The 26169-nt window shown below is 40.2% G+C and overlaps 5 protein-coding genes across 11 annotated transcripts in view; 3 read left to right on the top strand and 2 right to left on the bottom strand.

Annotated features, from left to right (window-relative positions):
* LOC119009720 (catechol O-methyltransferase domain-containing protein 1-like) overlaps positions 1–1108 on the top strand; it is an 81663-nt gene extending 80555 nt beyond the window's left edge. For all 3 annotated transcript variants that reach the window (XM_037081248.1, XM_037081247.1, XM_037081246.1), the window contains exons 5-7: positions 71–125; positions 557–690; positions 787–1108. In XM_037081248.1, coding sequence (XP_036937143.1) covers positions 71–125; positions 557–690; positions 787–939 — 342 coding nt within the window. In that variant the 3' untranslated portion in view covers positions 940–1108. The remainder of the gene's footprint in view (positions 1–70; positions 126–556; positions 691–786) is intronic.
* A 69-nt stretch (positions 1109–1177) lies between these two features.
* LOC119009719 (voltage-dependent anion-selective channel protein 2-like) lies at positions 1178–5868 on the bottom strand. The gene is made up of 9 exons (XM_037081245.1): positions 5717–5868; positions 4377–4448; positions 4200–4249; positions 3885–4037; positions 3748–3800; positions 3423–3650; positions 2744–2894; positions 2128–2185; positions 1178–2030 (listed from the first exon to the last, which is right to left on the bottom strand). Exons 2-9 carry the CDS (start codon positions 4441–4443, stop codon positions 1939–1941), a joined length of 852 nt encoding a protein of 283 aa, XP_036937140.1. The 5' UTR covers positions 4444–4448; positions 5717–5868; the 3' UTR covers positions 1178–1938.
* A 701-nt stretch (positions 5869–6569) lies between these two features.
* Positions 6570–17655, bottom strand: LOC119010310 (sphingomyelin synthase-related protein 1-like). 3 transcript variants are annotated; one of them, XM_037082357.1, is made up of 6 exons: positions 17632–17655; positions 10852–11429; positions 9677–9772; positions 9467–9584; positions 9192–9342; positions 6570–8233 (listed from the first exon to the last, which is right to left on the bottom strand). In XM_037082357.1, exons 2-6 carry the CDS (start codon positions 11406–11408, stop codon positions 7929–7931), a joined length of 1227 nt encoding a protein of 408 aa, XP_036938252.1. In that variant the 5' UTR covers positions 11409–11429; positions 17632–17655; the 3' UTR covers positions 6570–7928. The 3 variants fall into 3 exon arrangements, with proteins under 3 accessions (XP_036938252.1, XP_036938250.1, XP_036938251.1); XM_037082355.1 differs by lacking the exon at positions 17632–17655 and adding an exon at positions 12353–12557; XM_037082356.1 differs by lacking the exon at positions 17632–17655 and adding an exon at positions 11522–12245.
* On the top strand, positions 12990–17784 carry LOC119010221 (dual specificity protein phosphatase 26-like). Its single transcript, XM_037082195.1, has 6 exons — positions 12990–13087; positions 13180–13397; positions 13560–13751; positions 16444–16660; positions 16833–17050; positions 17570–17784. Coding segments are annotated over exons 1-6 (1062 nt in total). The 5' UTR covers positions 12990–13085.
* A 3437-nt stretch (positions 17785–21221) lies between these two features.
* Positions 21222–25856, top strand: LOC119010312 (dual specificity phosphatase DUPD1-like). 3 transcript variants are annotated; one of them, XM_037082360.1, is made up of 5 exons: positions 21222–21298; positions 22296–22330; positions 23337–23522; positions 24489–24709; positions 25516–25856. In XM_037082360.1, exons 3-5 carry the CDS (start codon positions 23368–23370, stop codon positions 25725–25727), a joined length of 588 nt encoding a protein of 195 aa, XP_036938255.1. In that variant the 5' UTR covers positions 21222–21298; positions 22296–22330; positions 23337–23367; the 3' UTR covers positions 25728–25856. The 3 variants fall into 3 exon arrangements, with proteins under 3 accessions (XP_036938255.1, XP_036938256.1, XP_036938254.1); XM_037082361.1 differs by lacking the exon at positions 21222–21298 and adding an exon at positions 21888–21906; XM_037082359.1 differs by lacking the exon at positions 21222–21298 and adding an exon at positions 22026–22151.
* Positions 25857–26169: the final 313 nt, after the last annotated feature.

Raw genomic sequence — 26169 nt, 5'->3', positions numbered from 1 at the left:
TTATCTGTTATCAGACAGTTCATCTGCTGCACTTTGACTTAAAATGTAATTGTTTCTTTTTTGTTCCCAGGCTGGCGTGGAGCATAAAATCGATCTGCGCATACAGCCAGCACTGAAGACTCTGGGTACAGTAATATATCTATTTTCTGAACTTATTGATGCAAAAGTTACCACGGTCCTTCCGGAAGGCTTGACTGTCACAGATTTATAAGACTACTCTGAAGCTTGGAACTGTTCATTTATTGTTTTTTTTAAATCATGAAATTATGTTTCCCGTAAAGAAGTCTGACACTATCAGATTATCGACATTTGCAAAAAGGAGAAAAGTCTTCATTTAATCATATGAATGGGTAAAAAATATAGTTATACTGCTGATCACAGTTAAAAAGATGATTAGTAATTTAGTGATGCTGTTACGCCCAACACACGGTATTTTGTTGTATTTATCTTTTAATAAATACCTCACATGCCTTAAGCACTGTGACAACACTATTTGGTGATGAGTTGAATATAACCTGAAGTCTAATTTACCTCTCTGTTGTCTCCTTTCCTTCAGATGAGCTCATGGCAGCTGGACAGGCTGAAACGTTTGACTTCGCCTTCATTGATGCGGACAAAGTTAACATAGACAACTACTACGAAAAGTGCCTGTTACTTGTGAGGAAAGGGGGTCTCATTGCTATCGACAACGTAAGGGCTCCAACCGGGACAAATATTCAACTTTGACTTCATTGGCAGGATACCCTAAGCGGCTAAATCCCTGAAATGTCTTTTTTTATTCTTCAGGTTCTCTGGGGTGGAAAGGTTTTGAATCCATCCCCTGATGATCAGGACACCGTGGCCATCGACAAGCTAAACAAGAGGTTGCTCCGAGACAGTCGGATCAACCTGAGCATGCTCACAGTGGGAGATGGGGTCACCCTGGCATTCAAACTATAGGACTAGTGTCAAATGTTTAAGGTGTCTAGTGTCAAGTGTGTAGTGTCTAAAGTATCATAGTTAAAGGGAATACTGTAATGTCTTCTTAAAGATAGCCAACATATTATTCAAACATTTATCACTAAGTTAATTTTACAGTTGAATAAAATATACTGAATTTGATTTGAAACGGAGGAGCACATGCCATTTGTTTTTGTCGTGCATCATTAGTTCATTCAGTTACAGGAAAAGATGATGGTTGATTTCAGGACTTTATTGCAAAGGTTAGACACACTCCAACACACAAACTGCTTCTTGATTAGTGTCACAGTCCTCAAATACGGGACGAAAAGTGGATGATTCACTCACATATTCTTTCATTCAAGTCACATGGAGGAAAGGAAAAATCCATTTAGCATTGTCTTGCAACTTAGAAGCAGGTATTTAAGGTAGCGGAGGTCTCAAACTCATCACACGGCACAATTAAGCCTCTCTAAGAAAGATAAGTGCAGGCCAGCCGATATGTCGGCTTCAATCTTGATAAGCGTATTTTGTTGGAAGTATCTTCCTACAAAAGCAGAACGTCACTACCAAAATACAAATAGAATGTGCAAATAAAACAAAGGAGAAAGTTTAAATAAAAGTATATTCTACTGTGCAAAATAACAGCTCAGATTTACATTCTACATTATCACACTGCAGCAAATAACAAGGTTTTGTTTTCTGAAACAATTCCTGAACAAAATACACCCACACAAGGGTTTTTTTTCTATCACGATGGAGGATAAATTGGCAGAAGGAGTAACCAATCGATAAATACATGTGATTGAAACATGACTAGTTATTGTGACCACGATGAAAGGAGGCTGGTGGAAAAGTTTCCATCATAACAGTGCTCGGGAAGTGGGGCTTCTTCTTTTTGTTTTGGCTTCATCTCTTTAAAACATCTGTTGCTGTCTGACCACACAGGAACGCTCAGATTCAGCTCATATTCCAATTCTTCTAATGCAGAACAGAACCTCATGCCTCCAACTCCAGGCCCAGACCAAGTTTGTGACCACCAGCATTGATGTTCTTCCCATCCACCAGTGCAGAGAGGGTTAACTTCATACCTGAATTACAAAAAAAAAAAACATACTTGTTTAAAGTTGCTGAAAGAGGTCCACTGTGTTTGAAGGTGCTTTCAGTTGTATCTTAGACGGCTCTTACCAGGCCGCAGGGTCTGGGTGTATCCAATTCCTACCAAGCTGGCGTTATTCACCTTAGCCTGGGAAAAAAAGCATGAAATCATTAAACTAGTATTCAGAGAGCACATACAGTGCTGCCTGCAATGCTACACAGACTACAACCTTGCAGTGGAAACCATTTATACAGATCAAGAAGCTTGAGACAACAATTTATCTGCAAATGCTATGAAAATAATTTGCTCACAGTGATCACTTAGTAGATGGTAATCTGAGTCAGAAATAAATAAAAAATAAAAACATTTGGATGTAATAATAATCCTTGTTTAGTGATCAGTTTGACCCAGACTGATATGATCACTGTAAGAGGTTTCCACTGCATTTCAATTGTCGTCTGATATACTATAGGGACTTGATGAGAAGAAGTGAAAATGTCTCATCAAAATGTTAAAAATCCTCGTAAATACCATTCACTTGTTCCTCTGCCCATGACCTAATTCCCAACAACAGTTCACTGAACTGTTACAACACACTTTTGAGACACTTGCTGTCTTCAGCAAGGAAGTTATGTTTCCTGTCGTGTATGAACATGAGGGGAAACATAACTTCCTTGGGGGATGTTCACCATAAAAGACACTTACTGATATGGCGGCACTGGAGTCTAACTGGTATTTGGCAGCAATTCCAAAGCGAGTTCCGTTGCTGCCCGCTGTCCAGGCCAGATTCACAGCAGTCTCCAGTTGGTCGTTTACCTTCTGGTAAATGGATCCACCAAACTCTGCACCATCATTTCTGAAAGAAGGAAAAAGCAAAAGATGAGCAATATAAATACCACATTATCAGTAGATCAGTGAGTTCTTTGGAAAGTCATGTGTTGTTCAACAGCACTGGTTCCCAACCTGAGGGTCCTGACCCCCACCACTAGGGGTTGCCAAAGCTTTGCATGGGGTCTTGTGGCCTGCTTGATTTTAAAGGGTCTTTTTACTTAGTAGGCCTATATCGCAGCATGTAATTCATTTGTGTGGCTTGATTACTAAAGAACCAAATTCAAGTCAAGATTAATATTTCAGACCTAAAATTTAAAAGATATTTAACAGGATGAGGGCACAGTTAAGGTCCTGAACACAAGCCACAATCACAAAGTCTCTGCTGAGTGGCCTCGTCACACTTTAGCAGCTAAAACAATAATAGAGCCAATAGAAAAATGTCCAAATGTCAGATCAGAAAACTCTTAATTTGTCCAAAAAGCTACTTCCCACCGCTCTAGAGCTAAGTTGCTCATCCTACGTGACTCAACACTTATTGATACTGAAGACTTACACATTGGTGTGAAGCTGGAAGTCCCCGGTCTTGTAACCAACTGCAAAGTTGCTCTGGGTCATCTTGGACTTAGCTGTGTCAAAGGTCATCTGGTAACCAGCCAACCAGCCCTCGTAGCCGGCCACAGCTGCTCCATGGATAGTAGGGCCGGCGAAATCTAAATCTACATCGACACCGGCATTAAGGTACTCCCTTTTATAAGCAGTCTTGACCTTGCCACTTTTCTTGCTGTGAAAGTAAATAAAAGAAAATACAGTAAAGTCAGTAGGCTGTTCTCTATGCAACGATTCCAAGTCATGACTTTAACATCTAAACCGAGGCTTACCCAGTGTTTGGTGAAAATGTGGTGTCAAACGTGAGTTTCAGCCCTTTGGTGATCTGAGTAAAATAAATGCAGCAGTTAGTTTATGATTGCTATTTCAGTGGGATGATCAGCTACATAGCAGAGTTTCAGTTTTTTACCTGATCCTCAACACAAACTTCTGTTCCAAGTGTGTTCTCTGTGGTCCACTTCTCTGTGAACGTCAGCCCGTACTCGGACCACTTGTACTTAGTTTCCAGGGCCCCGGTGACCTTGCTGGTGTCCACATTGGACGAGCCAGATGTTTTAAATTCCTGATGTGAATAAAGGGGAAATTAATCGTATCGGCAAACAACACAATAGGTTGGAGAACTTCATATACTTAAGTTCACTAAGCCTAAATGAGATGAAGTAAATACAGTAAGAGGTGTCTCAATGTTGATATTATGTTTATTCATAATGACAGCTAAACTCACCACTCCACTTGAAGACTTTGTCTTCACATCAAGCTTAACCAGTCCAAAACCTGCAAGGACAGTGACAGTGAGGGACTACTTTCTGGGTTTGGTGGCACATTTCAAACAGCCGGCCTGTCCTCTGAGAGGCAATAAATACACACTTATAAAACAGCCTTTTATCTTGCTTCCAGTTACCATATCCCTTATTGAAGATGTCCTTTGCTGATTTCCCGAGGTCTGCGTATGCTGGAGGAACTGCCATGTTGCCTGTCAGGAAAAGGGACATTTTTATACTTCCAGAGGTGCACAGATGCACTTGTTAACAAAAACTGCACATTAGAGCTGCAAGATATAGTGAAGAAAAGAAATCATACTGCAATTTTTTTGAGAGATACTGCGATGGCAATATGATCACTATCAGTGGGAATGATCTGTTTTGAGTCACAGCTTTCATTTTAATATCTGTCTGCACAGAAACCAAAAGCAAACTGAAAAAACAACAACCACCCACAACAGTGTTCACCCGGCAGCAGTCTGTAAAATTAATAATAAATTAACTATGAGCCAAGATTTTTTTGTTTTCATGTTTTGCCTCATCTGGAGAACAATGTTTTAGGTCCAGGTATCTTTGCAGCTTTGCAATACCACAGCAAATGTTTTATTTATTATTTTTCCCCACACACTTTAACTTTATCAAAAAAACAAAAACAAAAAAACTGCACCTTCTGCTATTTGGTTATTGCACTTGTCCACACTGGATTACAAGAACATTTTGAACATTGTACAGTCCTACTTTGCATGTGTACAGAAAATTGAGAATGTGTGTGTGTGTGTGTGTGTGTGTGTGAACTGGTGAAGCCTTTGAAAGGGCAGCACTTTTACAGTGTAACTACAACCAGGGTTACATCATTCAAAAATAATGATGAGACAGTATTTCCTCACTACAATTGTCTCATTGCAGTGTGGGGAAGACTTCACTTGCTCTACTGATTAGTTATAAGTGCAGTCCCTGGTCTTAAAGCACTTGGATTGTCGGACACCTGCAGCTCTTGAGTCATACGATCTCCATTAGTCTCAGATTCTGTTGTCACGTCTCGTCAATGTCAAGGTTATACTAGAGGCTTGTCTGCTTACAGTCAGGGACAGAAAAATGCCATTAACTGCGTCTTTTCCTTTAAAAATAAAATAAAATAAATTACTTCGGCATGAATATAAGTTTTAAAGCGACTGTTTATGAAATAAAATTTTGGATAGAAAGTGGAATAAAATGGAAACTTAAATTCTAGGGATTTCGAGTAATTACACACATACACACTAGATTGTGGTTATTTATATGTTTTTACTTTTCACTCAGATGTAACTGATGCCAATGATTACATTTTACACTGTCACCGGTATTATGAAGGAGTTTGAACACATGAGGGTGGTAGGGGGCGGTTACTAGCTAGCAAACGGGACGTTTGATAACCATCGTGCCGACATTAATACAAAATACAACAAAAGCGACATGTGTAATTATATGGCCAACGACTCACCGAGTATGTCTGTTCTTGGCGTTGTTAATGTCAACTTGCGAGGGAGGAAAAGCAGCAGGTAAGGCAGCAAGAACCGGTGTAGGACGATATGGAGGAGACACCGCAATAAACACCCTGCTGACCTCGGCGCCGAAGGACCCCAAATATAGCTGTTTATTTTGTGCCGGTGTGAAAATGTAACAGGATGATAATTTTGTAATTTTCCGTCCATTAATATTTGGAACTTGTCCTGCGGTTTGACAACAGCAAATGCAATTCGCGTCATCTGCGAAAGTCAATATTTTTCATGCCAAATGTGTGTTAATAGCATACAGGCAGATGAAAGACATCTATATCACCATGGTAAGCTAATGTTAGCTTAATGTTTTACTTAGCTTCTACTTCTCACAATGAATACACAAAATATGGCAATGCCAGGGAACCACTACAATATAGAGCATTACATTTAGATGTATAACTCATGTATACAAATTTAAAAAACTGTATGGCTATTATTTATTTATGATTCAACACTTAAAAGTATATGACACTTTAGTATCAATCAGTTACACAATCAAACATGACCAAATTAAGCCTGGTGTCAGCCTAGTTTTTCTTTTGTGACTTAACTTATTGCACTATAACAAAGAAAACCAGGAAATCTCAGTGTTTGAACAGAGAATATAACCGAATCGAATATAAATAAAACTGATATTTATATATATTGAATGTACAAACTATTTTAGCATAAACACTAATTATCACTGGTAGGACATACATATATCCAATGATTAAAATACAACATAACCCTCAACAATTTTCACCACATTTATGATTTGATTGTTCAGTGAGCAGGGTAAAAAAACATCCGGTCTTTGATTTCAGCTCTTTAATGATGGAAATGATTCAACGAGACATGAAACAAGTAATGTGGCTTTGCAGGGACATATGTTCATGACGGCGTTGTTCCTTAAAGAAAGGACGTGTTGTTGACTGTCAATTCCATTTAGACTTATTGTATTTCTAACATGCCATAATGACCGAATCAATTACAACTGGCAAGTTTCACTCAGTGGAATGTTGAGGCCAATCTGAAATCAACGTTACACATTAAAAAGCACATTGTGTTTCAAACAAATACATAGTTAAGAGCAACTGTAAACGTTTTTTTTTTTTCATGTGCATGTTGCTTAACACTGTATATGAAATATAAAAATACCTATTGACATTTACAAAAGCAAATAAATTAATATAAACACATACATACAAATTCAAGGGTCCTTTTTAAGACCTATAACTACAAGTTAATGTTGAAGCATTATTGAAAGGGAGAGCTCAGATCCTACACAAGTCTGGTCATTTACACCGTCATGATTTTTAAAAAAAAAGCACTCTACAACTATCCCAACAGTAAACATGAAAGATTTGGAACATTTCTACATAGAGAAACCTATCTTAACACTCAAGGTAATTGGCAAATGGAATTATATTTAAGACAACTGGAAAAAAATATCTTTGATTCCATGTTTTTTGGCTAATAACAACATTTGCTTGAATGCATCTTTTCTAGGTCTGGTGGGGAAAAGGCATCAACAAAAGATGAGCAGTAACTTTTTCAAGGAGACATGAATTACTCTGTCCACATTAAGTAACACTGTCAAAAAGTAAGTATCATCTCAAGGAGTGAAAAAGAAGATGTTTCTCAACACGTTCGACAGTAATATATGAAATGTAGATCTTTACCTATTGCTTTAACCGTGGTTGTTAGTGTTATGTTCTGATAAATTACAAAGCAGGAAGTAAGACAAAAAGTTTCAGTCAAGAATGTGCATTCAAACACTGAAATGATCAGGTACTGAAATTGTACAGAATGGTCTATGAAGGATTTGCGCAGACTGCTGCTGCCCAACAGTGTTTTTTTGATGTGACTTCTAACTAAATCCTGTAACAGAATACTGTTTTTAAGTTGTGAGGTACTGACATAAAATGACATCTTTTAAGAGGAAAAATTAGCAACTAATAAAAGAGACACTGCCACTGTGTTCACTTTTTCAAAATGATGAATGTAAAACAGGAAGTATGGCTCTGTGTATCCCATCAGGTACTAAGAGGATGACATCAGTTGTCTTTGTTGATGAAGATACCACACACCACCTCAGTTGGCAACTTGACAAAGCAGACGGAGAAACAACACAAGCTAAGAAGTGTCTGACAGCAATGCTGATGCTGCTCATTATCCAATCAGCCTCCTCATCATAGTGGGTCTAGAGAAGGGCCAGCAGTACTCGTTGGGGACTGGACCGTTGACGTTGCACTCAAAGAAGGAGAACATGGGAAACCAGATGCGAGCTCGTCGGCTCTGCTGGTAGGCCCGGGTGTTGGCCAGAGTGTGGTAGTACAGGAAGAGTCTGGTGGTGATGTAGAAAGCTATGAACACATCAATGGAGTAGTGTTCATGTGCTGCCAGGATGAAGAAGATGCCAAAGAGGTTCAGGACCCAGGAGAGTGTGTGAATGAAGTTCCAACTTCGAGGCGTGTCTGTTTGTGAAACAAGAAGAAGGAACAGTTGAGGACATATTCCTTTGTTTCCTTGTTGGAATTTGACAACACATATATTATAGGGTAAGGTAAATAAGGAGATCATCAAGAGGGAGGCTCATTGTTATTTCATTTGTAATACCAGTGAAGGACACTGGATGGCAACAAAGGGGCAATGTTGAAACACAGATGCACTGTTTGTTCCTCTATCAGTGTCTTCCTCATGATTTATGACTTTGACCCTCTGCTGTCACAGTTTTTAATAAGAGCTCATAATTGTTCACGATTTTCATGAATGAATGTGGACAAATCTGGCAACCACCATGTCATTTACAGGGGAACTTTATGAAAGTCATGAAGCAAATTATACTGGCAAAAGACAAGTCTTCTGCCTCAATATCCCATAAAGCAGTCAATGTTGATTCTACATTGTAATGGATTCAGAATAATGAAACCATAGTTGTTTACATTGGTTCACTATTAACTTCACTATCAGCATACAATTATGACACCACCTGGCATGCAGTCACCCAGGAAAGGGATGGTTAACTGCTGATCCATTTCTTGACGTATTTTTTAAGAAACGGGCAGAAACTGCAAATTGTGTTTGAAGTTTTCAAAATACTTCCAAACTTAAATTCTTACTATTGACTTTTAGCTTGATTGCTGATTGAAATCCATCTACCACATTCAGACAGAAATGTTTACTGACATACTGTGGTGTAAACACACTGGAAATGTTTTAGTTTTATTTATGTTTTGATTTGTCACATTCACTGACCTCACTCTTTGACACAACATCTGATGTTTGCGCGTTATAGCAACAGAAAATTTCCGGTTTTAAACATTGTTGGAAATATTTAATATTTAATATTTAATGAAACACTTATTTTTTGTGGTTCTGATCCCAAATGAAAGTAAACCAAAATTACACAAATTTTACTTTGACACTACTCACACTCTGTGACAAAGAAGTTGAGCATGGTGAGGACCACAGTGTGGCCGCTGAACATGTAGTCACCACATGTATGCACTCCTGTCAGTGTCATCCCAAAACCGCTCCAGATGGCCACAGCTCGCTGCAGTTTGGCCCACATGTCACCGTACATCTAGACGGACAGAAGAAATTAAACTGTCAGTACTGTGATATTTCAAAAAGAGCCTGATATGCTGCATTTAAGGATTTATATTTTTTTTTTTAAAAAAAACAACAACAACAACATTCTGTGTTACCTTTCCTGAACATTGCAGGTGCTGTCCAGGCACAGACAGGGAGGTGACAAACATGGTGATGCAGCGCAGCATGAAGACCGTCCCCATGAGACTGCACAAACGCCGCAAAAGGATGGACCTACAAGTAGCAAAGAACAGTTAACTCATGTCTTCTAGTATCATAGAGCTCTGCACAAACTGCAAGGATGTCAAAGACTGTCAGGACTCTACCTGTGTTTATGGAGCAGCAGAACCAGCAACCAGATATTACAGAGGATCACACCACATGCCTCCGCCATTGCAAAGGCCCATGGTATTCTAGGCACACTGTGGGAAAGGGAGAGAAAGTTTGAGATTAGTGCTGAAATCCTGATAAGTGGTTCCACATTAATCGACAAGTATGTTGAAAAGCTATTGCATTTATCAATAAAAATCTCAAAACACTCTGGTTCAGTTTGTGTGTGAAATCTGAGGATTTTCAGCTTTTCAAATAAATACCAACTTTTTGGATAATCATCTTTAACATTTTTTTCTGGTTTATTTTCTCCCCTATGACAATGAACTGAGTGAGTATCTTTTGGTTGTGCAAGAAAACAAGACATTTGAGGAAACCCTCTCAGCATTATCTTCCATTTAATGGGTAAAACAACCAATTAATTAATCAAGAAAATCACTGACAGATCAATCGACAATGAAGATAATCATTAGTTGCAGGCCTTTATATTATTATATAGTAAATGTATTTGTACGTTGAACAGTAGTGGACAACACAAGCAGCTTTCTGTTTTTTTCACATTTTATAGACATTTTTATAGACTACTATTAATTGAGAAAAACAGAGATGATTCAACAAGTAAATAATTAGTTATATTTCAAATTGACCATTTAGTCAGCCCCAAAAACACAAACTTATAATATCTTTTGGCACAAAAGATAACAGTTGGGGCTTAAATATTTTAGACATGTTTTAATTTCTATGTTAAAAATCTCTCAAGTCATGACTGATTCTAAATGGTAAAATAAAGACATAAACACTTATTTCATTACCTGGAATATCCCTGAAACCAATTTTCGAAAACAAACTAAGACATTCAATGAAAAACAGACTGCTGGTCATAAACAACGGGTCACAAGACAAAGTAGGTCACTTAAAAAAACACTCAAAGATCTCTCTGAACCAAGGCTAGCCCATCAGGAATAGGTGAGGACAATAATAGAAACATGCTACAGAGAAGTAGGGCAATTATGGTGTCCACCATCTGGTGTGATACTCTGACAGTTGGTAAAAAAAAATATATATTTTTGTTTCCCTCTCTGGAATTTCACAGCTGAATGTTTTGTTTGTTGAAGGCTTCCCACAATGCCCCAGGTCTGAAAAAGAAATCTAAGAGTTGTCATACACCCACCTGTCAAGGAAAATATCTGGCAGCGGAGGGTATGTGCGCATGTCAGGCACCCTCTCATGCACTATGACCATGACGAAGGACGTGAACCCGAACACAAACACCACATAGATGGAGCTAAGCACTGTCTTCCAGTACTCAGGATCCAGGCGCCTCGTCTGCTGCTTGTATTTCCCATTAGTGTACTGATGATACTCTTCTCCCACCGGCGCTGTGTCAGTGCTATCACAGTCCCTGCCTGAGTCTCCATTACAAAGCCAGTCCAAACTCCCCCCGGTGCCTGTGGGAGAGTGACCGTCATAGGGAAGACCCAACTCCTCCAACACGTCTATGTTCTGTTTCTGGAGTTTGCGGATGGACACCATCAGACGCTTGATGTCCCCCAGAACCTTGAGCTCCAAGGGCGGTGAGCGGAGGTCGTACTCGCTGAGGGCGAGCAGACTGGTGCCGTCCAGTCGGTGCTTGTTGCACAGCAGGTCCACATAGTCACAGAAGCCCTCTTCTTTCAGCCACTTGGCGACGTGTTTGGGAGTCCAGCGGCGGACACTCTGTTGTGTCATCTCCCCTCCTCACTCTGACGGCTGGAGAAAAGAACATCAAAACTTGTTAAGTGTGACTTTAACAGCTGAGCCCTCCTTTTCTATCAAAATCAGTTCCTTATTGACGTCCTTACCAACAAATAAAGGAATAGTAAGGAGAAGTAGGCACTACGTTTTCCACCGAATCAGCAATAAAGATTCCAAACAAACCATGCAAGACTGCCGCGTAGACAGAATGAGTGATGCACAAATTTAAAATAATTCCTGAGCTCCACAGGTAAGCTGGGACATTCACAACTTGAGCAAATATGTGAGGCGAGTGACTGGACAGAGTTTGCTGTGACAAGTTTGCACAATGGAAACCACACCCTAGAAATTTAGGTGAAAGAGCAGACATTCCCCTGGCCTGACAGAGACTTAAAGACTGTAGAGATAGTTAGGGACAATGACTCACTGGTTATTATCCCCACTGTTACTTCTAGAAGGACTAATTATCCTTTAAGCTCATCTTCAAAGTCACTGAAGTCTGTTATACAATACAGCCAAGACATCTATACAGTGTTAGCATTTATACCTGGTCTATCTTACAGGATATGTTGGCACTGTGGCTTCTGTGATCCAACAAACAAATACCAAACACACAACTCATCACAGACGGTCAGAAACTTTGTCCAGTAAAACCCATCCACCTGCACTAACCGACATCACCTAGCTATCAATGAGGTGGGGCCAGGAGCTAATCGTGCTCACTTATCTCATTATCTTGTGAGACAGTAAGCCAACCAGGTGATTAATTATGTATACAACTACAAGTATGACAGATGTAGACACTAAACCAAGAGAAAGCATCCCGTTATCTATCACAACAACCCTTCTCCAGCAGGCTAATTCAGTTCCAGCTAACGTTAGCTTGCTAGCATGCTACTTGCTAGCTTAATCAATGCGTGCCCCTTACGCTCACTCACCCGGACTGAGGTGTAACAGAGGACGATACGGCAGCTTGTTTATTCAGCTAGCCAGCTAAATGGCATGTCACAAGAACCTGGAGAAAGCGTATTAGCGTTTGCAGCAATAAAACGTGCTCGTTGGAAATCATTTCGCCCTCCTGGCTTCGCGCTGGATAGCATCACTGTTGACAACAGAGGGCGGTAATGGACAGAATAGCTGCGCACGTTAAATTGAGCAGACACGGGGTAGGCTATAGCTGGACAACAGTGGCATCTACCGGTAGAAACGGGGTACTGCAACTATGTTTCATTCTACAGTGTTACGATTTTTAGGCTAAAAATCAAATCCTTCTTCAGTCGAGGGCCACAAAATGAGAAATAGAAGTTGCACATGAAATGTACTCCAAAAAGATTTAGAGGTGTGAGGCTGACCAACACTGAGAATATGGGTCACTGATTTAATTTTAGCCCAGGGACACCTGTCCTTGTCAGTACCAACATGGCTGTAGTAAAGCCTCAACAGACTTTGGGAATAAATGTTGAGAGAAGTAAATACACAAACAGGTAGTTCCAGAGTTGCATCTTGTTTTGTAGGGAAGTATAAATGTTCTCATAGTCAACTATGAACAACCTACAGGACCGTACTGTCCCCTCCACTCCCACTGTGAAAGACCTGGTGAAAGTGTTGTATGGAGGAAAAAGGTTTGGTAACCATGCAGATGAAGTTTGGCCTAACCTTTTCATTGGCGACATGTAAGTCTGTCACACTTATCTTGGCAGCTCGTGAAATAAAAATCACACCGTGACTCTTTCTTGTTTAAAATCCATGTTTCCTCACTGCACAGGTCGGTGGCCAATGATCGCTACAGCCTGTGGAAGCTGGGAATCACTCATGTTGTGAATGCAGCTCATGGGAGGATGCACTGTCAGGGGAGTCATGACTTCTACGGCTCCACTGTGGATTATTATGGAGTGCCTGCTGATGACTCACCGTCCTTTGACCTCTCTCGCTATTTCTTCCCCTCCGCTGAGTATATTCAGAGTGCACTCGACACGGCCGGTGGTAAATACCCATCGTGTTGCTTCATTGTCACTCAAGACTGTGCAGGCCTCTCTGCATGCCACTCATCCTATCCAGAGTACTATATCAGTACCAGCTCATGCTTTTTAAACTGATTGTAATCCTCTTTTTTTTCTTCTTCTTCTTCTTCTTCTTCTCGACCAGCTCGGGTTTTCGTCCACTGTGCAGTTGGAGTGAGCCGGTCTGCCTCTCTCGTCCTGGCCTACCTGATGATCCACCACCACTACACCCTGCTAGAGGCCATCAATAAGGTCAAAGAGCGCAGGTGGATCTTCCCGAACAGAGGATTCCTCAAACAGCTCCGTGCTTTGGATGTGAAACTACGCGAGACGTCGTGAGGAATCCCTCTGCGCCCTCAGAAACGAACCTCAAACGCCTCCTTTTCCTCCTTATAAGTGAAGGATTCAGCGCCTGCCAGTGGAGGGAGATGCTGTACTTTGACTTGAATCAGTCTGTCTCAGGAGATGAATCGAATGTATTTTCATTGACTCCCGCACTGTGTTTGATGTGGCTCACGCTGCCTGCTCACAAGACATTGACCCCTGTATAAATATTAATGGGAGATCAGAGTAATCTGCTCACCCTTAGGCGGAATCCGTTTTCAGTTCTGAATTTTAGACAAAGTGACTAATTTAACCTTCGTATTATGTGGAAGAAAATTAACAACCCTGCTGCACAGTTCATTTACAACACACTGGTGCCACTTTAACTAGGAATATGATGCTTAACATTCAGATTTTTTAGTTTTTTTTTCTTTAGTTAGTTATTGCTGTATTTGTTTGTGGTCGGTCACCCTGGTACCTTTTTATTTTAAACCCTATAATTTAGCATTCTTAAACAGCATATTTACGGTCAATAGATGCTTTATAACTCTGTTTAACTAAGCCGTAAACAGAGTTAAGGACATTTTAAAGTTATTTTTTTACACAACTGACAACACATGCAGCATCCGTGATTAAACCTGTTGATGATGAATGTGTATTGATAGATCCGTGTGTGAGATCTGGCATCATTATATGAGATTACAGCTACAATATCAAGTATTTTTTAACTGTTTGTACACATTTTGAATGCATTAGTGAGCACTCCTTGAAACTAAACTTATAACGTAATATCTTGAAGGAGATAAGTTTCTTCCTAACCTCTCTGTCAGTTCATCTGCATCTCGTGTGTCCTCACACATCACATGCTGGTTTGTTCTAAGTTTAGTATTCTTTCTTTTTTTCCTGCCTTTTTTGTCACCTACATTTAGAGTTAGACTGCAGCTTTGTAATAAAGCTCATCTACTGTATTGTTTCTACTTGTACTACTGTGTCCACACCTTTTTGCCAAACCCTACGATTTCTCTAAAATGTCTGTGTTGAGTTGCAGTTTGGTAGACTTTGACTTCAGTATTTAGATCATGGAAAACAAGTATGATTGTTCAGCTATCTCACTGTATGTTGGGCACAATCACTTTTGTCAGTGACAGAAGATTTAACCCCCAAGTTTTAGCTGCTCATAACTTATTCACTAAATGTCTTTTCGCTGCATTTTTAAGTCAAATGTTGACCAAAAAAACAGTGTTATCTGACATCAATCTGCCTTGACCATACAATATTACAAAGTTTAGATTTCCATGGTCTTGTGAATCAGATGTAGGGAAGCAACGCAATCACCAGAACAAATGTTGGCATCACACATTCCGGCCGATATGTCGAAACTTCAGATTTCAATTTTACATTTTGACAATGTTGTGCCTTATTTCTGGTTATGTTCAGGCACAAAAACCATCCCCAGAAAATCACGTATTGGCTCAAAATACCTGGTTTTGTTGACACAAACGCCGCTGCAAAATCTCCCGACGTCACTTTAAAAATATTCAGTTTCGTCGCCACAAAGATGGGAAGCAAACGCAGCCGGCTCACCGAGCTTTCACACCACCACCCCCAGTGTCGTCCTGATAAGACAGTCAGCTCATACAAATGTAATCTGAACATAACGTGATAGAAACGTACTATTTCAACGTAGCCGTGGTTTGCTGAAAACATACATCGCCACCATTTTATTCCAGTCAGGCCACCTCAGAGGAATCCTGGATCATAAACGGCTCAGAAACATCTTATTCTACATGACTGCTGCACTCAGAGTAAAAGATCATGCTGCCTGGTGGATCTGATGAATTGTAAGCTTCTCGAATACAAAGTATTCGTGCAGTATCAACCACACAGAAAGTACACTTCGTCAAACTCCACCTGCGTCCAGATCTTAGTTCCTAAGTACTACATTACGTCTTATCAGGTAGGATTGTTCCCACCACGTATGCTGCTGTAGATCGATAAGCAGAAGCAGCACTTTAAATAATCGATCAATAACCGTCTTCGGGTCAAAACGCCCCGCAGACCTTTATCGACTGGTTTTGTGTACAACATCAGCTCTGACTTGTTACACTTTAAAATGCACATTCATGACCCTGAATGAAGAAAAGTCATTACATTTAATGCCTTGAAGAAGAAAAAAAAAAGAGGTTAATTATGTTTTTGTTTTTTTTTCTTCCATTTAAAAGGCGAGAGGGGTGAAATTGACCTGCGACATATTAGGAGAGTAAGAAAAGAGACGTCTGCAGCCGCGCGAGGGCTGTTTGATGTCGCGTGCAGCCGACGGCAAAGCTTTAATTTTTACCCTCTTCAGCCAATTTGCTTCCACGAGATTATTTATGTCGGAGCAGTAAACTAGCTGCATGAAGCTGTTAGTGTTTCCATTCCATAAAACGCCGCATTACTCGAGACTCCCTGTCATCCGGTGTAAGCAATGCACTTAAACATTTTGTCCTTAATTACGTCCAATTATCACTGCTTTATGGCATGATTCATCTCTGTTTGAGGCTTATTAAATTAGAGTCCCACAGCGGTGCGAAGAGCAAAGCCCGGGCTGCACTGTTTGTTGTTCTGCCCTCCACACGAGTAAGACTACACGCTAGGTTAAGCACTAAATTGGGTAACCGTCCAGTGACAGCAGATAAACACCTGCTCGTACAGATCACCCTGAGCCGGAGCTGACGGGGGGAACTGCCTTTACTACAAACAAACATTTGGACCAGTGATCGATCCAAGATCTGTTGATTTTTGGACTTTAAAAATGTCAACCCTGAAAGACAAGAGGAAAGAATATCTGACCGTAAAGGACCTGCAGAGGGTTTTGGACTCGTGCAAACTACAGCTCAACGAAGTCGATGAGGTATATCCAAAGATATACATAGGGAATGTGTAAGTATACTTCTTGTTCTTCACATTCAAAACCTTTGCCTTGGAGGGAAATGTGAACTTGTAGTGTTAACAGCCTGTATCTGTTCAGAATTATGGTGCTGTGTGGTTTGAAACGTGCTGTGATGCGTAGAGTTCATGTCTTAAACCCCTTTCTGTCTCTTTGTCTCGCTAGGGCAGTAGCCCAAAACAAGGCAGCCTTGCAGAATCTAGGTATAACTCACGTATTAAACGCTGCACACTCCAAGCGAGGCAGCAAAGGGAACCAAAGCTTTTATGGCAACAGCTTTGTGTATTGTGGCATTCCAGCAGACGACTCGACGCACTTTGATCTGGATGTTTACTTCAAGCCTGCAGCTGATTTCATTCATAGAGCGCTGAAGTCACCTGATGGTAAGACTCCTCGAGGTGTAAGAATCATCATATTTCTGCTTTAATGATATAATTCAGAGTAATCTGCTGCAAAAAATATGGTGGTTTTTACATCCCTGCACATCTTTTATTTCACTCCTTAAATCCCCTAATAAACCCAGCCACTCAAACTCTCCCTTCATGCCGTCCTTTCAATGTCACCACTAACTTGTAATGGTGTGTAAGTGTATTTGCAGCCAGCAGTAATAATAAGGGTCTTACCTTGCAGAATTTAAGTCTAAAATGTGACCGGAGCTCCTTTCAAAGAAGCTATCAAGCAGAGGACGAGGTGGGATTAAAGAGACAGTCAGGTCGGGCCTGCAAAGGGACCTTAAATGAACAAAGGCGATGAATTGTGGGGACTATTTTTAGCTCGCAGCAGGAAAAAAGAAAGGCCACAGCGTGAGACGGGCAGCCATGTATGATATTAATAAGACTGAGGCCTCTCGCTAATCCTTCCTTCACATGCCCCCTTCCCCTTCATCTCATCCTGTTCTTCAGGGAAAGTTCTGGTGCACTGCATCATGGGAATGAGCCGCTCATCGACTTTGGTGTTAGCCTACCTCATGATCTACCGTCACCTCCCGCTCAAAAAGGCTTTGCAGACACTGATCCGGAAGAGAGCCATCTACCCCAACAGGAATTTCCTGGCGCTGCTGTTGGATCTGGATCTTCAGCTGACGAGAAAAAAGAAAAAAACTTGTCAGATCCTGTAATCAAGAGAAGTGTTTTCTATGGGTGGTGACGAATGAGATATTTCTACAGCTAACGGATTGTCATGAATTTCGGTTCACCTAATGACTGATATTATATTGAACAGACTCAGCTCAGCTTGATTTTATTCTAAAGAAGCTGTTAGCATGTTACATCAATCGAGTGTAGCAACAAATGATTACATGCTAATGCTAATATTACATGCTGTGAACGTTAGGGCTAGAAAATTAGCATGCTGATGATAACATGCTAAAAAACTAAACGCTACATGCTGTAAACATTAAGGCTATTATATTAGCATGCTAACAATCAAATATAACCATCAGGGATAGAAAATTAGAATGCTAATTGTAACATGCCAACATGCTTACATGCTGAACATAGCAAACACAATGGCAGTAGGCATGCTAACACACTAACGCATGCTACCACGCTGCGCACTGCAGAGCTGAGCCTAAGTACATGTCGAGCTGGATGACAGTTGCACCACATCTGACAACACAAAGCAGCTGAGCCTGACACACTGAGAAAAGGTGTGCTATTAATACAATAGTCACATTTCCTCTGGCGCCACCTTCAGGCCAAAATTCACCTTTTTAGCTTCAGGAGCTAAGAATGATTTGTCTTAAGTCTTTTGGTAACACTTAACAATAACCATCATTAATCAGTGGTACGTTCATAGTTAATTTGGTATAGGTATCTGACTGTTAAACAATGAAATGCTTTAAAAAATCATTTATTTATACTTTATTACGCAATTGTAAAGACTTTGAATTGTTTAAACATGAACAATACAGTACTTATCTATCATTAATGAAGTGTTATAAATGTCTTTAGCAACTTTAGAATAAAGTATTGCCCAATGAATGGTTTACAAAGCATTTTATTCTCTGTTTACAGTCAAAAAGGTTTAATTAGAGTTTAATTAAAGGTGGAATATGTAATCACTGGCCACCCAACTGAATTCATACTCCACTAGTTCATACACCGCTAACTGCTGCTAACTGTAGCTGCCATTAGCTGGCCTCACTCTGTCGGCCGTTACAGTTCATTTTTGGATGTTTTCAACTAAAAGTCGTATATATTTAACGTATAAATGTACCATTTATTAATGATGGTTATTAAAAAGCCTTTTTCGTATTTGAATGTTTGTGGATGGCAGTAACAAAGAACGTCTGAACGAAACGAGAGTTGGATTGCAGAACGAGTTAAAACCTTTTGTAATGTGAAGTGAAAAACAGGCACAAGATGGAAAAAAGAAGCAAATGATAATAGGGTTTAGGACTTTTCATGTCTTTGAATTACTTCTTTACCTCTCGTTCTTGTAAGATTGTTTTAATCTTCAGCACCTCACTTTGTATTACAGCAGAATGGACCAAATATCTTATGGAAAATGTTCTACAAAGCAATCATATCTTTTCTTTCTTTTTTTTTTGTAAACAGAAAATATAGAACCTGTTTCTTGAAGTCGACATTCAAAGTAAAAAATGGGAATCAATCTACAGCGTCTGTCTCTGTTCCCATCAGTGTTCACAGTGCGAAACTCCTTTGGTGTGTTTGTCAAAGCTAGCTGATCAACAATCAAACGCTTCCTGGTCTTTTGATTGTCAATAGTGAATGTCAGATGCGAACAGATACACAGATTTGTTGATTATATAGTAGAGTTTGACAGCAATTATTCTGAGCTGTTAGAAATCATTATCTCTCAGCTTCACAGTGTCACACACATTCATGCACGGGCACAAACGCACACACCAGTGCCTTCAGTATCAGCAATAAAACTGCGGAATAACACCTCCAAATATTCTGTTAGAGAAAAGGCACTGTGTTGTACAACAACACTGATTTATATGGCAGGATCAAAGGTTCAGTGTCAATATGAGGGTGTTTTTTTTTAAATCAGTGATATTTCACTTGGGTACAAGATGAATGCAACGAATGAACTTTAAGATAAAAATAAATGTTGACAATGTTTGAACATGTTTGCGTCTTTCTACAGTTGTGTTGTTCTTTTTGACAGGCTGAGTATTTTTCTTCTTTTTAATGAGAACTTTTTTGTGCTTTTCCTTTCACCAAATTATTCTTTCTGTTAAACATGTGTTTAGTCACTTACTGGTCACAAGTTGCATCACTTTCACAGTAAGTAACTGTGTCGTTTTTACGATAAATTATTGTCAAATGACATACAAAAATTTGTATACTGTGACTACAGAGTAGTAATGCCATTATTTACAACTTTTGTGATATACTCCTGTAGAATTACTGAATTTAATAGATAACTGTAATTTAGCAGCATACTCCTGAGGAAATACAGAATTTAACTGGTACTATATAGGTCATTAATCATATAACCATATTTTAACAGTAGATCCCTGTAAAGTGACATTTAAATGCTGTAACTTTAATTTACAGTAATCTTACAGTAATGTATGTAAAAAATACTGTAATTTACCAGTATGCTCCTGTAAAATAACTGTACTGAACTGTTACTTCATTGGTGATGGCCATCAGATAACTATAATTTAGCAGTATACTTCCTTAGAATCACTGTATTTAACTGTAAATTTACAGATAGAAGCTGTCAGAACACTGTAATTTAGCAGCATACTCCTGTAGAATCGCTGTTTATACTGTGAAGCAATTTCCCAGATAATTACATTCGATAAACATTTGTAAAATACTGTAAATTTGACCTTCTCATTGTGTTAAACTAAACTGCAAAACAGGTTAGACTGAATAAAAACACAGAAACTTGATTCATTTATGTTACAGTACAGATTTTAAACATTCAGGACAGTGCAGCTGCTGCATTAATGTTTGTCAACAGCTCATAAGTAAAAGACAGATCTGAAGCTCCAGACTTGACCCAGTGCCCAGGTGTTAATTCAAACGCGTCTCCCCGAGGAGAAGAATCTCAAGACTGTGTCAGGTTTAAGCCCAAGTGCAGCAGCAGCAGCACTGATCTAATTCTCTTGCTGCTGAAAAAGCCGTGTCCTATCCTCTCCTCCTGCGCCGGGTAGCTCGGGTAACCTTTAAGGAATGCAGAGGATGATGCCAGAATTATTTTGGGCTGAGATTCAGATGTTAAAATAGCAAAAAAGGTTGCAGGGTAGATTACCAAAGGAGAACGCAGACAGTTGTTCTGTCGACCTACATGTAGCTCTCGCACAGAGAGACCTTGAAAAGCAGCGTTTTTTCCAGCCAAGGCAAGTGTCTACTAACAATGTGTTCTTTGGAGTTTATTGTAGATAGAAGTCCACATTTGGAATATATTTATCAGTATGTACAGTGTTTATAAACTACAGTGTGGTGTATTTATTGTACTGTATACCTTTATTTGCAGAGTGAACATGTTTATAAAGCACTTTTATAGGGGAGTACGTGCTGTGATGATAGCTGCCTGATACTTTTCTCCCTTTATTAATTTGCTCACAAATGCAGGCGAACCACATCCAAAAGGCTAAAGAGGGAGGTGTAATTCAAAAAAAAAAAACACCGAGAAGAGGCCCGGAGGAGGTAACAAAAAGCCATTTTTATTTGCCCTCCATGTTAACTGTGGGCACTTTCCCATACATAGCATCTTTAATTACACAGAAGTAGAGCAGGAAGGACAGGTTAGCCTAAGGGGGGGGGGGCTATGAAAGCAGCGCTGCAGCTCAACATGTGCACCAGGGAAATCAGTTCTCTGCCCTGACAGTGGGAGGGAGGGAAGGGTTGTACTTATAGATCAATGAGGAGAAAGAAGAGCCTCCAGGTAGTCGAGGCACATGTTGTACTTCTGCAAAGACACACTTTTACTCTGCCTTTAAGACACACACACACACACGCCTGCATCTTCTTTTTCTCTTGTACACACACACATTGCTCTGAGTGACACGCACGCAAACCAATGCCGGGATGGATAAAGCCATCATGATGTTTGAGTGCACCTCCGTATGCCGCGGCAGCTTAACAAAAGGTCACGGAAACAGATTTGGTCTCAATGACTCATCCCCGCGGACACGACAATAAGTCTCCGAACCCCCGAGTGCCACATTATGTCTCCCCGCGCCGACAGAATGCAAATAAGAAGCCGGCCGCCATCAGTTTCTTTACTATAACAATGCATACACATCGTTTGTACTGTACGTCCTCAGCCCCGAGCAGAATCACACAGCTGCCTAAATGGATGCTAATGTATACAGTAGGCATAGTATAAGTCTCTCTGCAGCCCAGTGTGTAAATTGTAAATGCACAGGTTAGACTCGCCTGCAGGAAATGAAAAGCTGATGTTTACAGGCCTTGAATACCAATTTTCCATATCCCCGGAGATAAATAAAACCCAGCAAGTGCTACTGAGCAGGAGATAAAATAATGAGAGCATCATAAGGTCATCTCACAATTATGTCTTCTTGTGGTCCTCTGCTGCAGAGGAGTGCATTTATTGGCATATTTATGGTCTGTATTTAAAGGCTACAGGCCCATATACATGATGTTGTAATTAGCGTTTGTCTCTGTTACATTTGTCTTTCAGTGTTATCTCACATCAGGAGAGCCTCTGAGGAGCAGGTCAGTAATTAAGATATATATCAAATATTCACAAATGCTCAACATGTCCACCTCAACATAGACTATCTGTCTTAAAATCTAGGCTATCCATATGAAAAATACAAATAAAAAGTATCACTATTTTATGACAGGCATTGCTGTCCAAAATAATCTTTTGCAACTGTAATCACTACAGTCTTAGCCAACAGCCTACAGTCTTTTAAATGTATTAAAAGGTAGAAAACTAGAATGTAACATGAGTTTAACATAGACTACATTATTGTGGATTGTGATAGTGATGTTAAGTGTTGTAAAAATACACTGAGCACAGTTTTATTGCTAAGTTGACTGGCAACCCATTTGCTAGCTAGCTAGCATGCATTCGGAATGTTAGCTAGCAAACGGATCAAGCATTTTGAGCATATTTAACTTGTTGGCTTTGTGTAAAGTTAAAGTTTACTAATGTGCACTAATCAGTTGTTGATGGGACACTTACAGATGACTCCTAAAACTCAGAAATAATTTAGCATCTTTGTGCTTTTTGTCTCTTTAAGTCTTTTCTTTTCTCAGTTGGTTTTTGGTTAAATGCCTGAAATGTAAGGTCTGTGGTTAAAACATGATAGGGTTATTTTCATGTCATGCTCTATGACATAAAATATAAATGTCAGTTTATACAACATGTTTGAATTAAAAAGCATTTCAGTCATCTTTGTAAAGGCAGCTGCTAAAACGCGGCTAATACTAAAAGTTGTTTAGGACATTAAGCGCTGAACACAGAGACTCGTTTACTCAGGCAGACTTCAGCTGTAAACTATTATAACTCCAACGTTCAGACTCGTATATTGATTTATAGTATTTATATTAAAGTGGTTATAGTATAGTTTAAGACCTACTGACCCAATGTTGACTCCATGTCTGCAGCCTTACCTCTTAGCACTCCAAATTTCATCACAGTGTTTTGTTGATTCAACTAAATCTCCCCCATCAACTCTGCCAGGAAATCATATGTGGTATTTTAATGTGACAGGTTGTAAAAAGCAGAGGTGGAGCATCCAGACATGCCCAGAGGCTTCAGCTGCTTGGCGAGCCCTGAGGGGGCAGGCAGCAGGTATGAGACCCCCCCGGCTTCTGAGCTCCAGAGGCTGATGTGGATAATGAAAGGCACCAGCAGCCATCTGGATGAAGTTCATCCCCGGATCTATATTGGAGACATGTGAGAAGATTAAAATTGTCATAAATAAAGGGGTTTTAAAACTGTTGAGAAATATCCAACAATCAATTAAAGTTACTATCAATATTTTTTTTAACAATGAATCTCTTGCCCATCTTTTACCTGTCCAGCATCAATTAGCAAAGTTAGCAACTAATTAGCAGCTAAAGAGTTAATGGATGAATGTTCTGCCGGATGTAACCAGATATTTGCCTCAGGAGATGATGGAGACAAAACACAGAGCGAGCCTGTGAGACAGTGAATATTTTGGTATAACTCCAACTGTGTGCTGACAAGTTTGCAATATCAGATTAAGGTTAAGCGTCAGTGTTTACGTGTATCTTTCTTCAGTCCTAAGCACCTTTTGGGTTTCCACGCTTTGAACTCAAGTGTAGTTGAAGTAACTTTCATTAAACAAGCACACAAGTTTTCAATTCCACGTCTTTTGTTGATCAAAATGTGCTAAATATTAGCATCGCGCCGTGCAAACCCTGCGTAACACACTAGCGCAACACTGGCTGATAGTTCCTTAGTTCACACAGATGAGCCACATTTGCTGCATTAGTGCGTAAACAAGCTAACAAGCTAAATGTAAAAATGTTTGCGAGAGCTGGCGCCTGAAAATAGAAGATAGGAGTTGATGTTGATTACCCAGGTTTGGTCACAGGTCACAAAGCAGCTGGTCATTCCAGGAAACAATAGCTGTCAACGTTTTGGGCCACTTCTGCGAAGAAAAGTTTCAGATTTCATCACTTAAATGTGGATCCACAACCTGGCAACACAAAAAGTCTTCAAATGTATGAATTATACAGTTTATTGATAATCTATGAGGCAATATTTATTGTTTTATTAATCCAACAAGCTTCTCAATAATTTATTAACATACCTTATTTTACATACTGCTTACTCTCATGACCCTTCTTTCACTCCTCTCACTGGATGGTGGCTTCTGCCTTTTTATCCCCTCAGGTACGCAGCTAAAGACAAGAGGACCCTCCAGGCTCACCACATCACCCATGTGCTTAACGCCGCTGATGGGAAGTTCAACGTGAACACGGGGCCCAGCTTCTACCGAGACACCAAAATCACTTATTATGGAGTGGAAGCTTTCGACATGCCGTCCTTTAACTTGAGGCCCTTCTTTTACCCAGCGGCCAATTTTATCAAGAACGCTCTGAGCTCGCCCACAGGTGAGGAGCTCTCGACGCGATCGAGGTATTTCTCTTCACTTTCAACACGGGGAAGACATTTTTTTCTTTGTGTGTCTGCAAGGCAAAGAAACAGAAACGTTTGTCAGTCAGTTCCCATTAGAGCAGCCCCCCCCCCCCCACCTCAGTTGTATCACTCATTAAAATGCAAATCAAACACTAAACATAACATCAAGCTAATATCTTTCCCCCACGGTAATCTTCTCATAAGCCCAGACCTTGGCCAGGAAAATTGGTTTTAAATGGATTGCCCTGGTAATTTGTAAGCAACACTTTTATTGGACATGGAAATTACACAATTATGTTTGTGGCCTGTGCCTGCCTGGCCTGTTATGCAAAGTGAAGCCGGTATCTGACATGACAGTAATAAGATGAGGCCTCCTCATTCACATGCTGGCTGATCGGGGGCTCCAGTGTGTGGCAGGGCCTACAGTAATCCCCGGCAGAAATACACAGACGCCAAGACAGTTCAATTACGCGCTCCTATGCCCCCTAATCCTCGGGGGCCCGATAAGGAAGCGGGGGATTACCGTGTGTAGAAACATTTGTTGCAACATTGTTGGAAACTTTTTTAGTCGGGAGTTAGAAGTGCTGCACTCTGTGATGTGCACGCTTTTTAATCCACAGAGGAGTAACAAATTAGACATCAGAATAAAGTTCACCGCAATAATCCCATCATTGCATGGTTGTAAATACGGAAATGGAGCCGGCAGAGAGGGAGGCTGAGTATTTTTTGACCGAGCCACGCGAGGTGACGTTTGTGGTTTTTGTTTCTCGCCAATCGGCAGGTAAGGTGTTCGTCCACTGTGCGATGGGTCTCAGCCGCTCGTCCACCTTGGTTCTGGCCTACCTGATGATCCACGAGAACATGACGCTGGCGGACGCCATCAAAGGTGTCAGCGCCAACAGGAACATCTCACCAAACCATGGTTTCCTGGAGCAGCTCAGAGAGCTCGACAAGGAGCTGCACGGCCAGGTGTCATCGAGGAGCTTGAGATAAAATCTGTTGCTCCATGAATTCAGAATATATTGTTGCTTCGCGTTAGTATCGGAGTGTAAGGTGGATGATACTGTCGAAACATGTTGTAATTGTCCTTTCTTTGTAAAATAAATTCCATTTTTGAAGAAATTAAAGCTTCTTTTTTATTGAAACTTGCACTGGACTGGAGCCTTGTGCTTGTGACAGACTGGGATATAAACACTGAGGCGGGAAGTCTGGAAAAACTAGTGTTGATGGTTAACAATGTGAAACATAGTACACTTATTACATTTCTATTTTTGTGAGCTGATTGAAAAAACAAAATAGACCTGTATGTTGTTGCTCAGAACCAGGACTAGCTGTTTACCGTCTCCTTCTGGGCTGAAAGCGAGCGCACCAACCATTTTAACATGATTTCAAAAGCTAAACAGATCCATCTGTAGTAAACCCATTGGGCTGTAAG

Source organism: Acanthopagrus latus, chromosome 20, assembly GCF_904848185.1.
Source record: "Acanthopagrus latus isolate v.2019 chromosome 20, fAcaLat1.1, whole genome shotgun sequence".
NCBI lineage: Eukaryota > Metazoa > Chordata > Actinopteri > Spariformes > Sparidae > Acanthopagrus > Acanthopagrus latus.
Note: the sequence above shows the minus strand (reverse complement) of the source record. Positions and strands in the feature narration are given on the sequence as shown.

Coding starts and splice junctions, on each gene's coding strand:
- LOC119009719 (XM_037081245.1), bottom strand. CDS start 4,443: ATGGCAGTTCCTCCAGCATACGCAGACCTCGGGAAATCAGCAAAGGAC. Junction 3,801..3,884: donor AAGTTTGTGTTGAGGATCAG/GTAAAAAACTGA, acceptor TATTTTACTCAG/ATCACCAAAGGGCTGAAACT. Junction 3,651..3,747: donor ACATTTTCACCAAACACTGG/GTAAGCCTCGGT, acceptor TTACTTTCACAG/CAAGAAAAGTGGCAAGGTCA.
- LOC119010310 (XM_037082357.1), bottom strand. CDS start 11,408: ATGACACAACAGAGTGTCCGCCGCTGGACTCCCAAACACGTCGCCAAG. Junction 9,585..9,676: donor CTGCTGCTCCATAAACACAG/GTAGAGTCCTGA, acceptor TGCTACTTGTAG/GTCCATCCTTTTGCGGCGTT. Junction 9,343..9,466: donor ACCTGCAATGTTCAGGAAAG/GTAACACAGAAT, acceptor CTGTCCGTCTAG/ATGTACGGTGACATGTGGGC.
- LOC119010221 (XM_037082195.1), top strand. Junction 13,398..13,559: donor TGCACTCGACACGGCCGGTG/GTAAATACCCAT, acceptor CTTCTCGACCAG/CTCGGGTTTTCGTCCACTGT. Junction 17,051..17,569: donor AGCGCTGAAGTCACCTGATG/GTAAGACTCCTC, acceptor CCTGTTCTTCAG/GGAAAGTTCTGGTGCACTGC.
- LOC119010312 (XM_037082360.1), top strand. CDS start 23,368: ATGCCCAGAGGCTTCAGCTGCTTGGCGAGCCCTGAGGGGGCAGGCAGC. Junction 23,523..24,488: donor CGGATCTATATTGGAGACAT/GTGAGAAGATTA, acceptor TTATCCCCTCAG/GTACGCAGCTAAAGACAAGA. Junction 24,710..25,515: donor CGCTCTGAGCTCGCCCACAG/GTGAGGAGCTCT, acceptor GCCAATCGGCAG/GTAAGGTGTTCGTCCACTGT.